The sequence below is a fragment of the Narcine bancroftii genome, chromosome 8 (genome assembly GCF_036971445.1).
Source record: "Narcine bancroftii isolate sNarBan1 chromosome 8, sNarBan1.hap1, whole genome shotgun sequence".
Taxonomy (NCBI): domain Eukaryota; kingdom Metazoa; phylum Chordata; class Chondrichthyes; order Torpediniformes; family Narcinidae; genus Narcine; species Narcine bancroftii.
Window position 1 is genome coordinate 4,215,160 of NC_091476.1, and position 12,814 is coordinate 4,227,973.

General features: G+C 39.4%; 1 protein-coding gene and 1 pseudogene across 14 annotated transcripts in view; one reads left to right on the forward strand and one right to left on the reverse strand.

Moving 5' to 3' along the window:
• ophn1 (oligophrenin 1) overlaps positions 1-12,814 on the forward strand; it is a 190,567-nt gene that overhangs the window by 90,583 nt on the left and 87,170 nt on the right. For all 14 annotated transcript variants that reach the window (XR_011342792.1, XR_011342790.1, XR_011342791.1 and 11 more), the window contains exons 10-11: positions 569-651; positions 1,466-1,544. Coding sequence is in view for 9 of the 14 variants with exons in the window: in XM_069892713.1 (XP_069748814.1) it covers positions 569-651; positions 1,466-1,544 (162 nt within the window). In the remaining 5 variants the exon portion in view is untranslated. The remainder of the gene's footprint in view (positions 1-568; positions 652-1,465; positions 1,545-12,814) is intronic.
• LOC138740288 (large ribosomal subunit protein eL28 pseudogene) lies at positions 7,148-7,623 on the reverse strand (annotated as a pseudogene).

Here is a 12,814-nt window from a genome sequence, read left to right on the forward strand (position 1 = left end):
CGGAGATCTTGCTCCAGTCTCTACTTAAGGGAGATGATCCCAACGAATTGTGACCCTCTGAGGGATAACGTCACCTCATCCTCCTGAAGCAGTGACTCCTGGTTTTCAGGCTCTCTTGCAAGAGGAAACGTTTCCACCATATCAACCTTGTCAATATATCTTGGAGCCTTGTCTGTTCCAGTCAAGTCCTTTCTTACCTTTTTAAACTCCAGTGGATGCACACCTGGATGGTCCAACCTTTCTCATCAGATGAAAGGGCCATTCCAAATATTAGTTGAATAGTGTTGTGTGGTTAACATGGCAGTTAATGCAACACTGTTACAGAGATCAGGGTTTAAACCTAGCGCTGTCTGTAAGGAGTGTGTACGTTCTCCCTGTGTCTGCGAGGGTTTCCTTCATGTTACCCGGTTTCCTTCCCCCCACAAAAAAAATGTATTGGGTTGTAGGTCAATTAGTGTAATTGGGTAGCATGGGCTTGACAGCTGAAAGGACCTGTTACTGTATTGTATGTCTAAATTTAATTTAATAAAAAAATTAAAATCAATCTGCTTTGCCCGTTTCTCTCCAGGAATTTAAACTGAAGTCCTGCATTCGGAGGAAAACTGAATCCATCGACAAACGATTCTGCTTTGATATCGAGTTGCTGGAAAAGTGAGCATGAGTTCTTTAACACTAGTGATGCCTGCTGCCCGTGCAATTTAACTCCGTTTCATGTGCTGTTTAATTAAACCTCTAATGACTCGAAAACATTAATCAATCTGTCTGTGTTGTGGAGAGTTTCGGAGGGATGGCCATACACGAGACCAAAGGTGCTGGAGTGTTAAAGGGACACCACCTTCTGACGTGCCTCCTGTTCTCTGAGACTTGATTCCTTCCTGCCCCGTGTTCACCTTCAGTCTGGGGCTGTTTCTCTGCATGAGAAGGGAACCTTCTATTTGTCTTCTAATGGACTCATCTGGCCTGAGACCCCAACTCTGAACTGTAACTGATGAGAATTGGGCAATTAGTTTTCCCCCTTCACTGTGTGATTGTTTTTGATACGGCTGAAATCCCAATCAAACAGCTTGGCATTCTTTGTTCAGGCAGCATCAGGTGTTTCAACCAAGGCTTCATGGTCATGGGCTGATTTTTCCTCTGGAGTCCATAGGGAGTTCTGCACACTGTCACAAGTGCTGTCTTTCAGATGAGGTGTTAAGGTGAGACCCAGGATCCAGAGATCTATTTGCAGACAGGCTCTCCCAAGGACACTGAATCAGTTTTCCTGTTTAAAATCAACTCACCATTTTTCTCCGATTGGGAACTTGCTTTGCATGAATTGGCAGTCTCCTTATCTCCTCCATTTCACAGTCACAGCACTTTAAGTGTTTAAATGGGGCAAAGCAGACGCTTGAGGTTCTGAAATAGGCTGCATAAATGGTTTCTTTCTCCTTCCACTGTAAATTCTAAACAAGTCTCCCTTTCACAGACAAGGCCCTGTAACATTGCAAGCATTATCAGAAGCCAACAGGAGGTTATGGATTGAAGCAATGGATGGCAAAGAACCTGTGAGTACTTTATTGTACTATGTTTGTTTTTACATTAATTTGGTCTGCATGCTCAAGTCATCATGGAATGTAGTATATTCCAGCCACAAACAGACCTACAAAAATGGAGCTGACACCTTCTGTTGCAATCACAATCCGTGCTTTTTCAGAATTAATGTGGAGCCAATTAACTGAAGTTTGACCTTTTGTGTGAGGTCATGGGAGTTGGGAACTCTGTCAGCATTTGATGATTGACACTTTTCCTGAGCGTGATGTACAAAGAGGCCAATATGCATGCCATACTGATGATCTGTGAGTAAGGTAATTTGGCAATTCAATAATGTCATGCTCAACTTCCAATGTAGTGATTGTACAGCCTTCCCAAATGGTCTCGGATTGCCTTTGTGGAATGTAACTTCTTCTGTAATCCATGGAGGTTCACCATCTCCATTGTGCCACTCTGACTGGAAGACCATAGGAAAAGAAGTGGTCTGAGGGGTAAGTGAGGTATATGTAGGCATGGTTCAAGTGAAAGGTCAGTCTTTTTCCCAGGATAGATGATTCGAGGGCATAGGTTCAAAGTGAGAAGGGAGAGATTTAAGAGAGACCTGAGGGGCAACTTTTTCACTTGCAGGGTGTTCTGTATCTAGAACATATTATAGAAGTAATATAAACTTCAACATTCAAAAGACATTTGAACAGCTAGATGGATAGGAAGGGTTTGGAGGGATATGGGCCAAATGCAGGTGAATAGCACTCGCCCAGAATGCAACACTAATCAGCATGGATGAATTGGCTGAAGGGCCTGTTCCCTGCTGTATGGCTCTATAACTCAGAGAGATGATCTACAGCAGTGGTTCTCAACCTTTTTCTTTCCACTCACACACCTCTTTAAGTATTCCCTATGCCATAGGTGCTCTGAGATTAGTAAGGGTGATATGTGAGTGGAAGGAAAAAGTTTGAAACCACTGTTTTAATCGTCCTTAATTGACTCGTTATGTGCAGGGTTTCATAAATCCAAAGGAAATGGGCCAATGACAACTTTTCTCAAGCAAAATATTTCAGTAACAATTGGGTCTAGAGCAGTGATTCTTAACCTTCCCTTCCCACTCACATCCCACCTTAAGCAATCCCTTACTAACCACAGAGCACCGATGGCATTGGGATTACTTAAAGTGGGATGTGAGTGGGAAGAAAAAGGCTGAGAACCACTGATCTACAGCAGTTATGTGTGTCCAGCAAATAGCATGTATCTCAATAGCAGAACTTTTTATAACTGTGAAAAGATCTGATGAAACTCCAAATGCTTTTGTCACCCAGAGAAGATTCAACTCTTGTTATTCCCAACAACTCAGTTGGTGGCAGGTGACAAAATAACTTTCTCAACATGTTGGTTATTTTGAGGCTTAACTTGATGGAATCTTACTACTGGAGTGGCATCCTCCTCAAGGGAAACATTCTAGGGGTGGAGATTGCAGTCAGAATGCATTGGTTAGAGCAAGATCCTTCAGCATCCTGTTCAATGTAATGCTCTGTTAAAGTCCATCAAATATAACTTTGGACACAATGTGAAATCAGTGAAACTTGATCCTGTGGTTCTCCCTCTCTCTGAGAAAGATTAAAGTGAACCTAATTGTCCATTAGAAACAGGAATTAGAATGAGGAGAATCCTATTCAGCTCTTTCTGCTTTCAATGCCATTTACCATGTTCAATACTCCTGATGCCTTTTGTATCAAGAAACCTATCTCCTTCTTAAATGTATTCATTGACTTGGAACCAATGATACTTGTTCCTGATGCTGTAGTAAGTTTCTATGGCTTCAGGGAAAGCATCTGAGTGTAGGTCATCCTGCTGAACCATGTATGGGCAAACCACCACATTCACTTTATCTGCTCCAACTTATAGAAGACAAAAGGTTGACAGAAAGAGTTAAATCTGAACAAATGTGAGGTGTTGTACTTGTAAGGGGAAAGCATACAGTTAATGAGAAGACTCTAAAAAGCATTGATGTGTGGAGGGATATGAGGGATCAGGCCTACAGCGGCCATGCAGATAGATAAGGTGGTAAAGACCGTGAATGGCATGCTTGGTTGGTTGAAATACTTGCTGCAGCTATAGAAAACTTTGGCCAGGCCACACTTGGAGAGATGTGTGCATTTCTGATTGCCCCATTGCAGGAAAGATGTGAAGATTTTGGAAAGGGTACAGAAGATATTTTCTAGAATGCTGTCTGGATTCAAAGGAATGAGTTATGGGGAAAAGGTGGACAATCTTTTTTCTCACCAGAGGACTGAAGACTTAATAGGTTCATAATATTTTGAATGGATGGACAGTCAGAATCTTTTTCTTAGGGTAAAATGCCATGTAATTAGGTTGTGGGGTGGGTTGGAAGAGTTTCAAGGAAATATGTGGGCAGTTATTTTTAACATAGGGTAGGTGCCTAAAATGGATTCCCATAAATTGTGCTGGAAGCAGACATAGCAGTGTTTCAGAGGCTTCTGGATAGATGCCGGAATATGTCTGGAAATATGTCAAAATTCACATTTAGGGTCAGAATACATATTTTACCTCACAATTCCGCTTGACCAGACCTTGATGAGGGGCTCAAGCCCAAATCGTTGGTTCTGAATCTTTATCTTTGCTCTATAAAGGACATTGTTTGACCTGCTGACTTTTTCCAGCGTCGTGTTTTTATCAACCATCGTGTCTGCAGACTTTCGTGTTTTACTTCTCTTTACATACAAGCCTGAGACTCTTCTGTGGGCCAGGCAGAATTTTTCTTTATGGGTAATGCAAAAAAACTGTACTCCAGAAAAGATGTGGACACAAAAGAGAGATGTAAACAAGAAAGAAATGCAAACAACTGAGCAATACAGAAAATAAATATTCAATGATAAATAATGAGCAAAGAGTCCTTAAATGAGCCCCTGATTGAGTTTGTGGTTGAGGAGTCTGATGGTGGAGGGGGAGCAGCTGTTCCTAAACCTGGTGTGGTGAGTCTTGTGGCACCGAGACCTCTTTCCTGATGGTAGCAGCGAGAACAGAGCGTGTGCTGGGTGGGGAGGGTCCTTGATGTTTGTTGCTGATTGACTGAGTGATTGATGATCACGTACAAGCAACAGAGTTTCAGTTTAATTTGGGCATCATGTTTGGTGTGGACATATTGGACGTAAAGGCCTGTTTCTGTGCTGTGTGTCGTGTGTCGTAAACTTTCGGAATGGACAAATAATTGGTAGATGTAGTTCAGCACAGAAAAAATGCAAAGTGGAAAAGATAGCCAAGTCCCTGTGTTTGAAGTTAAACAGGAAAGTCTGCAGATGCTGGAGTCAAGTGCAATACACAAGAAACTCAGTAGGTCACACAGCATCCAGAGGAATTGTCCTCTTACTGTTGGCCTCTGCTCCTCCCTCTTGCCTTCCTCTGCCCTGCCCTCCCTCCTCACCCCACCTTTTATTCAGGCATCAGCCTGGTTTTCCTGATTTCTGATGAAGGGTTGAGTCTGGAATGTTGGTTCCCCTTTACTCCCAATCAATGCTGTGTGACCTGCTGAGTTTCTCCAGCACTTTTGTGCATTTCCCTTAATTTGAAGACCTTGGGTAAAACAACAAAGCAATCTCTGAGTGGAAAAGTACTCATCACTAAAAGTTGCAAGTGGATTCCCCTCCTGGTGAATAAAAGTGAAAAGTCACTTTTTAAAAAAAAAAACAAAATACCAATTTATTTCTGGGGGCATAGAATTGAAAAGAAAGACTAAAAGTACCTCACCCATTTCTTACAGATATAAAAGGATATTGTGGCTCCCACAAAGGTGCAGAGGTGATTGCAAAAATGTTGCCAAAAGTACGATAGAATGCATTTCAGGAAAGCTTGTTCTCTTGGCCACAGAAGACTGATAGAGATCTTCACAAATGTGAAATGTTTGGATGGGAAGAAATGTTTCCCGGTCACTATAGGCTATTGTTATAATTTGATCACCAAGTCGCCGAATGGAATTTAGAGGATCAAAGACCTTGTCAAAGGTGATGACAAGGCAGAATTCACTGTAACAGATGGCATAGAAAAGTAGAAGGGAGGTCGGCCAGCATATGAACGAGAAAGGATTGATTCAGACGTGAAAAGACGTGGAGGAGATTTGTATGGAATGTGGAATAGTTAAGCAAAATTGCCTGGTTTTCTGCTACTGTAACTCCCAATACTGATTGAGTGAAAGAATTTGCTGATATCTTTCTGTTAATTCTTTTTTGTTGTTGAACCCTGAAAATTGAATGATGAGGTTGAAAGGAGATGAGACAAACCAAGTAGTTGGAGTGATAGATTACTGGGAAGATTTACATTGGGGAGGTGTAGCCAGATAGAAATGTTGTTCAGTGACTCGTGAGTTAAAATTGGAATTTTGAAGACCGCGTAGTTCAATATTAACGGGAGAGGTATTGAGTTACACTTGGGAAGGGTTAGACGCATTCACTATGGCATAGCTAGAGAGTGTGATAAAGGCAAGAGAGTGAGTTGTAGTCATCGTGTCCCCTCACTGCCCTAAATTAAAATCCCAATCCAAATCCCAAGCTTGTGTAGTGCCCTGCTGAACCCTTGTATCTGTGTGAGCCAAACCCACTTAATAAAAATGCCTGTTCAAAAATCCAATATTAACACTCCATTAAATATCCTAAAGTAGGTCTCGTAACACCATCCTGGAAAGCCTCTTGGATGCTCTGGAAACATGTATCACATCTGGATTTATTTCCAATAAATATCCAGAGAAAGCAGGCGAGTGTATTGGTTACAGCAGAATGATTTATTTCAAGAATGTGTGTCAAATGTGGAATGTTGGCGACTGGAACTTTGTACATTTCATTCTTCTCTCAAAGTAAGATTATTGTGTAGTTACACTGGGCTACACAGAAGGAGCCCTCTGCAGATGGTGAGCCCAAGAAATTCTTTGGCTCCTGGATAGTGATGCTTATGGAAGAACTGTAAAAGCTTTGCTAAAAGTTTTCACACACCCTTTCAGGGACTTTTTTTACAAGACTAGAAAACTATTCTGTTCTGCCTACAGCCCATTTAAGGCAAGAATTTATCTAAAATTCTTTCCTTTCTCCAAATTTAACTATGGAACAACTTCAGATTGCTGACCTAATCCTCCTATATATTGATAGTGGTAGTCGTTGCAACAATGCCATTCTGATTCTGGACATTCTAGGGGAGTGTCGTTCTGTTGTAGATGCAAGCTTTTGAATGGGGGCCCTGAGAGGGATGCTATGTGGAAAGACCCTGAGCCACTATTTGAAGATAAATGGGGACAGTTGTCTCATGGCCAACATTTATCTATCCCCCTCCCACCCTCATTTCATCTGGAACTGCCAATGTCAGGGTTGCTGTGATAATCACTTCATGATCAGTTATGCATCGAACTATGTTATAATACTTTACAAACTTATCAGTTTGAGCACTTAATTGATTGCTCTAAACAACGTTATTATGAGTTGGAGGAAAGAGCTCATAAGGTATTTGCTTGGCAATTGAAAGCTGAACAGACATCTCGGACTATTAATGCTGTTAAGAAGAATTCAAAAGTTACTCAGGAAATTAATGACCAATTTTATTCATTTTATTTGAAATTATATACTTTTTTTTAGCCACTCAGGTATCCTTTATTGCCACGAACTGTATACACACGTCTTTACAAGTTCATGCATTCTTGGTCGCCCTGGTGTGCTTCCCTTTGACCACAAGGGGTTTCTGGCTCTTCAGGATAGCGCTGGCATGATGGAGTGCAGGCATGCGGAGATTCTTCCGATAGTTGTTCTTACTGATGATGTGACGCAGACTGTTCAGGGTAGCACGACCATTCTTATTGATGGTGATCCTTTCATAGCACGTCGCTGGTTTCCTTTGACCTGCTCACTTTTTGAGGACTATAACCACTCTTTTGCCATAAGCTGCTGGCTCTACACCCACAGTTTTACGGTGAATGAGGCCATTGTAATGGAAGGAATTTCTGGCCTTCAAGTTTTATGGCTCCATACTGTATGTTTGCTTGTTCCGTTTGATGAGGAAGCTGGAGCAGTTGAGGATGATCATCCATTGTAGGTGGGATGACATTCCGAGGCCTATTTTGCCGGCACACAAACAGAAACCGAAATTATATACTTCTGAGGGGAAACAGGATAACGGTTCTATTGACTCTTACTTATCTAAATTAAGTTACCGGAATTAGATGGAAATGATGTTCAGGAATTGGAATCTCCATTTACGGATTTTGAAATTAAGGAAGCTATTCAGGAAATGCCTAATGGAAAATCCCCAGGGGATGATGGATTCCCTTTGGAATTTTATAAACTTTTTTATGATGATTTCTCTAATGTATTTGGAGAAGAGTTGAATCAAGTTACTGAAGATCAGAAGTTACCAGAATCATGTTCAAGTGCTTTAATAACTGTCATTCCAAAAAAAAGATAGAAATTGATTAAAAGTGTCTTCATATAGACCTATTTCTTTATTAATTGTAGATTATAAAATTATAGTGAAAGTATTAGCTAATAGACTTGCTAAATATTTACCCAAATTGGTACATATTGATCAAACAGGTTTTATTAAGAATAGAAATGCATCAGACCATATATTTTGATTAATTACTTTGGTCAACGCATATCGAAAGCATCCTAACCATCCTATGGTGGTTGCATTAGATGCAGATAAAAGCTTTTGATAGGGTTGAGTGGGATTTTTTATTTAAAGTGTTAGAGAAATTTAAATTCGGTCCTTTTTTTATTGGTTGGGTTAAGGCTTTATATAAGAACCCGATTGCTAGGGTGGTGACAGATGGTGAGATTTCTTCATCATTTAAATTGACTCGTTCAACTCGACAGGTCTGCCCAGTGTCACCAGCCTTATTTGCGTTGGTTATTGAACCGTTAGCTCAGGCTATTAGACAAAATGAAGAAATTAGAGGGATGAGGGTTAACAATGAAGAATATAAAATTAATTTATTTGCAGATGACGTGTTGGTATACTTGACAGAACTGGAACAGTCGTTGAAACAATTGCAAGAGTGTTTGTTGAAATATGGGAATTATCGGGATATAAAGTTAATTGGGTGTAGTGCGCGTTAAAAGAACCAAAGACTTGTTGATCCAAACCAAGGCTTTTATTAACTAAAAGACCGGAGCATATCACAAGTAGGTCGACCAGTGCAGAATGACTTGGTCTGGCTTGGAGCAATCCTTTAAGACCTGCCAATAGGTGTGGCTACACTCTCAGCCAATCACAGTCATCCTACACTACCATCTGTACATGTGTACATATAGACATTGGTGATAGAATTTGTACTATCACATTGGGATAAAAGTGAAATTTTACCAGTTGGAGTGGGAGGTTATTCTGAATTTAAAACTATTACAAAATTAAGGTGGACAAGTGAAATTAAATATTTAGGTGTGTTTATGGATACTAATTATCAATCATTATATCAATTAAATTATGTACCTATATTAAGACGGATTAAAGCAGATTTAATTAAGTGGAAAGATCTTCCATTAACTTTGATTTGTCGGGTTAATTGTATTATAATGAATATTTTTCCTCGAATTCAATATTTATTTCAGTCAATTCCTGTTTACTTTCTAAGGGCTTTTTTCAAGATTTGATTAAAGCGGTGCAAGAGTTTTTATGGAAAGGTAAATTAGCTCTAGTGGCGTTACATAGACTTACATGGAAGTATGCATTGGACGGATTATAATGACCACATTTTCAAAACTATTATGAAGTGGCCCAGTTGAAGTTTGTTAGTAGATTGATGGATTTAGATCAGCCTCCGAGCTGGGCTAAAGTGGAGATGACATGTATTTCTAGGGTTGAGATGCATGAATTTATATTTCGTTGGAATTTGATTTTGTTACAGCAATATGATGTGTTGATATTGAAACATTTGTTAAAGATTTGGATTAAAAAAGTAGGGTGTTAAGGTCGAAAGATAAATTATCAATTTTAGCTCCATTGTATAATAATCAGCTTATTCCTTTTTTCAATGTTTAATAATCATTTAAAGATTTGGGATTCTGAAGGTATAAAGACAATACAAAATTGTTTTGTAGAGGGGCAATTTCTTTCTTTTAATCAATTGAGAGAAATATTTCATATACCTGTAAATTCTTTGTTTGCATATTATCAACTTAGAGTTTTGATAAAAGATAATTATGGTAGAGAGATGATTTTACGTATTTTGTCGAGATTTGAATCTTTGATTTCCTCTATACCAAAAAAGGGTTATGTTTCAGTTATGTATAATTTGTTACAAGATAGTATGGATAAGTCAGATTGGGAGAAATCTAAACTTAAATGGGAGAGTGATTTAGTATTTTTTTCCTGAAGATGATTGGGTGAATATGTGTCAGGACAATGTAATTAAATTGACTAATGTAAGATATGGAATGGTTAATTAAAATTTTTTACATCAATTATATTTGACCCCAGAAAAGCTTAAAAAAAATATGGGTTTAGTAATTTGGATTCTTGTTTTAGATGTGATTGAAACTTTTCTACATGCCGTTTGGACTTGCGTTAAAGTTCAATCATTTTGGCAAGGAATCAAAGTTGTTTTGGAAAATTTATATAATTTTATATTAACATTAGATCCAACGATTTTTTTGTTGGGAAATTTGTATTCATTAAGGGGAATGGCATTGGACAAAATTCAAATTGCTTTTGTACATTTGGTTTTATCAGTAGCGCATAAATGTGTTGCTAGTACTTGGAAAGATGATACTGAGATTAATATATCACGTTGGCACAATGAATTGAAAGTATGTATTGTCATGGAAAAAATTACTTATAATTTACATGATAATTATTCTTTTGTTAGTAAGTGGTCTCTGTATTTGAAATATATGCATTTAGATATACTTTGAAATGTTATTAATATTCATAATATTTTCTTTTTATGTATATAATCTATTTTTTTCTTTGCTCCCCTTAAGGGAGTTGGCTGTAAGGGTGGGAGGGGTGTTATTGTAAAATCTTTTCTTGATTATTTCTATACTGAATGTTATTTTTTTTATTCACTATTTTTAAAATAAAGTTTGGAAAAAAAAGTAATGCATCGAACATTGCAACACAGAACAGGCCCTTTGGTTCATAATGCTGTGCTGGCCCATATAAATGTACTCCATAACCTTTTCCTATACCGCAACCAGAACCTTCTATTTTTCTTACACCCATGTGTCTATCTAAGAGTCTTTTAAATGCCCCAATTGTAGCAGCAACTGCCATCATTGCATTCCAGGCTTCCATCACTCTCTGTGGGGGAGGGGGAGAAAACTAACTTTGATGTCCCCCCTAAACTTTCCTCTTTTCACTTTAAACAAATGTTCTCTGATATTTGCTGTTGTTTCTCTGGAGAAAAAGGTACTGGCCATCATCCACCACCCCCCCGCCCCCACCCCCCAACCCTGTCTATCTATACTTCTCATAATCTTGTATAATAATATAAGTTATAATATAGGCCACTCAGCCCATCATGTCTGTCCTGCTATTAAATCATGAGCTGATCCATTTCCCCACTCAGCCCCACTGCCCAGAATTCTCCTCATAACCTTTGATGCCCTGGCTAATCACGAACCTGTCAATCTCTTCCTTAAATACACCCAATGACTTGGCCTCCACAAGTGCCTGTGATGACACATTCCACAGATTTACCACCTTCTGGCTGAAGCAATTCTTCTGCATCTCAGTTCTAAGCAGACACCCTTCAATCCTGAAGTTATGGTCTCTTGTTCTAGACTCTCCCACCGTGGGAAACAACCTTTCTACATCTGCTTTGTTCATGCCTTTCATCATTCATAATGTCTCAATGAGATCACCCCTCATTCTCCTAAATTCTGACTAGAGGCCATTCCTGGAGTCATCCTTGTGAACCTCCTCTGAACCTTCTCCCACACATCCTTTCTTAAATGAGGAGCCCCAAACTGCTCACAATTCTCCAAGTGAGGTCTCACCTTAAAGCCTCAACATCACATCCCTGCTCCTGTATTCTATTCCCTCTTGAAATGAATGGCAGCATCACATTTGCCTTCTTCACCACAGTCTCAACTTGCAAGTTTACCTTCAGGCTGTTCTGCACGAGGACTCCCAGGCTCCTTTGCTTCTGGATATTTTCAATTTTCTTCCCATTTAGAAAATAGTCTGCCCATTTACTTATTTTACCAAAGTGAAAAGTACAATTTCTGACATTGTATTTCATTTGCCACTTTACTGCCCATTCTCCTAATCTGTCTAGGACCATCTGCAGCCTCGCTGTTTCCTCCACTCTATCTGCTCCTCCACCTACCTTAGTATCATCTGCAAGTTTGGCCACATAGCCATTTATTCCATAATCCAAATCAGTGGTTCTCAACCTTTTTCCACTCACATACTTCTTTAAATAATCCCGATACCATAGGTTCTCTGTGATTAGTAAGGGATTGCTTAAGGTGGGATGTGGATGGAAAGAAAAAGTTTGAAAACCACTGTTTTAATTGTCCCTAATTGACTCGTTAACTGCACAGTTTCATAACTCCAAAGGAAATGGGCCAATGACAATTTTTCTCAACCAAAGTATTTCAGTAACAATTGGGTCTAGAGCAGTGATTCTCAACCTTCCCTTCCCATCTACATCCCACCTTAAGCAAATCCTTACAAATCACAGAGCACTGATGGCATAGGGATTACTTAAAGTGGGATGTGAGTGGAAAGAAAAAGGTTGAGAACCACTGATCTAAATAATTAATACACAATATGAAAAGAGGTAGCCCAATATCCACCCCTGTGGAACACCACTAGCAACTGGCAGCCAACCAGAATATGATCCCTGTATTGTGACTTTCCATTTCCTGCCGATCAGCCTATGCTCTATCCATGCTAGTACATTTCCTGTTGTACCATGTGCCCTAATCTTGTTAAATAGCTTCATGTGTGGCATCTTGTCAAAAGCTGTTTGAAAACACAAATACAGAACATCCACTGCATCTCCCTTATCCAGCCTGTTTGTCACTTCTTCAGAGAATTCCAATAGGTTTGTTAAGCAAGGTTTTCCCTCTAGGCTGTCTTTCCTATCTTGACATGTGCCTCCATTAAATTAATTTTTAGAAATTACTTAAATTTTTTTAAAATGAGACATACAGCATTGTAACAGACAGATTTGGCCCTACGAGTTCTTGCCACCTATATTTCATCCCTTTAACCTACACCCTGGCATGTTTTTGAAGGGTGGGAGGAAACCAGAGCCCCTGGACAAAACCCACACAGATACAGGGAGAAT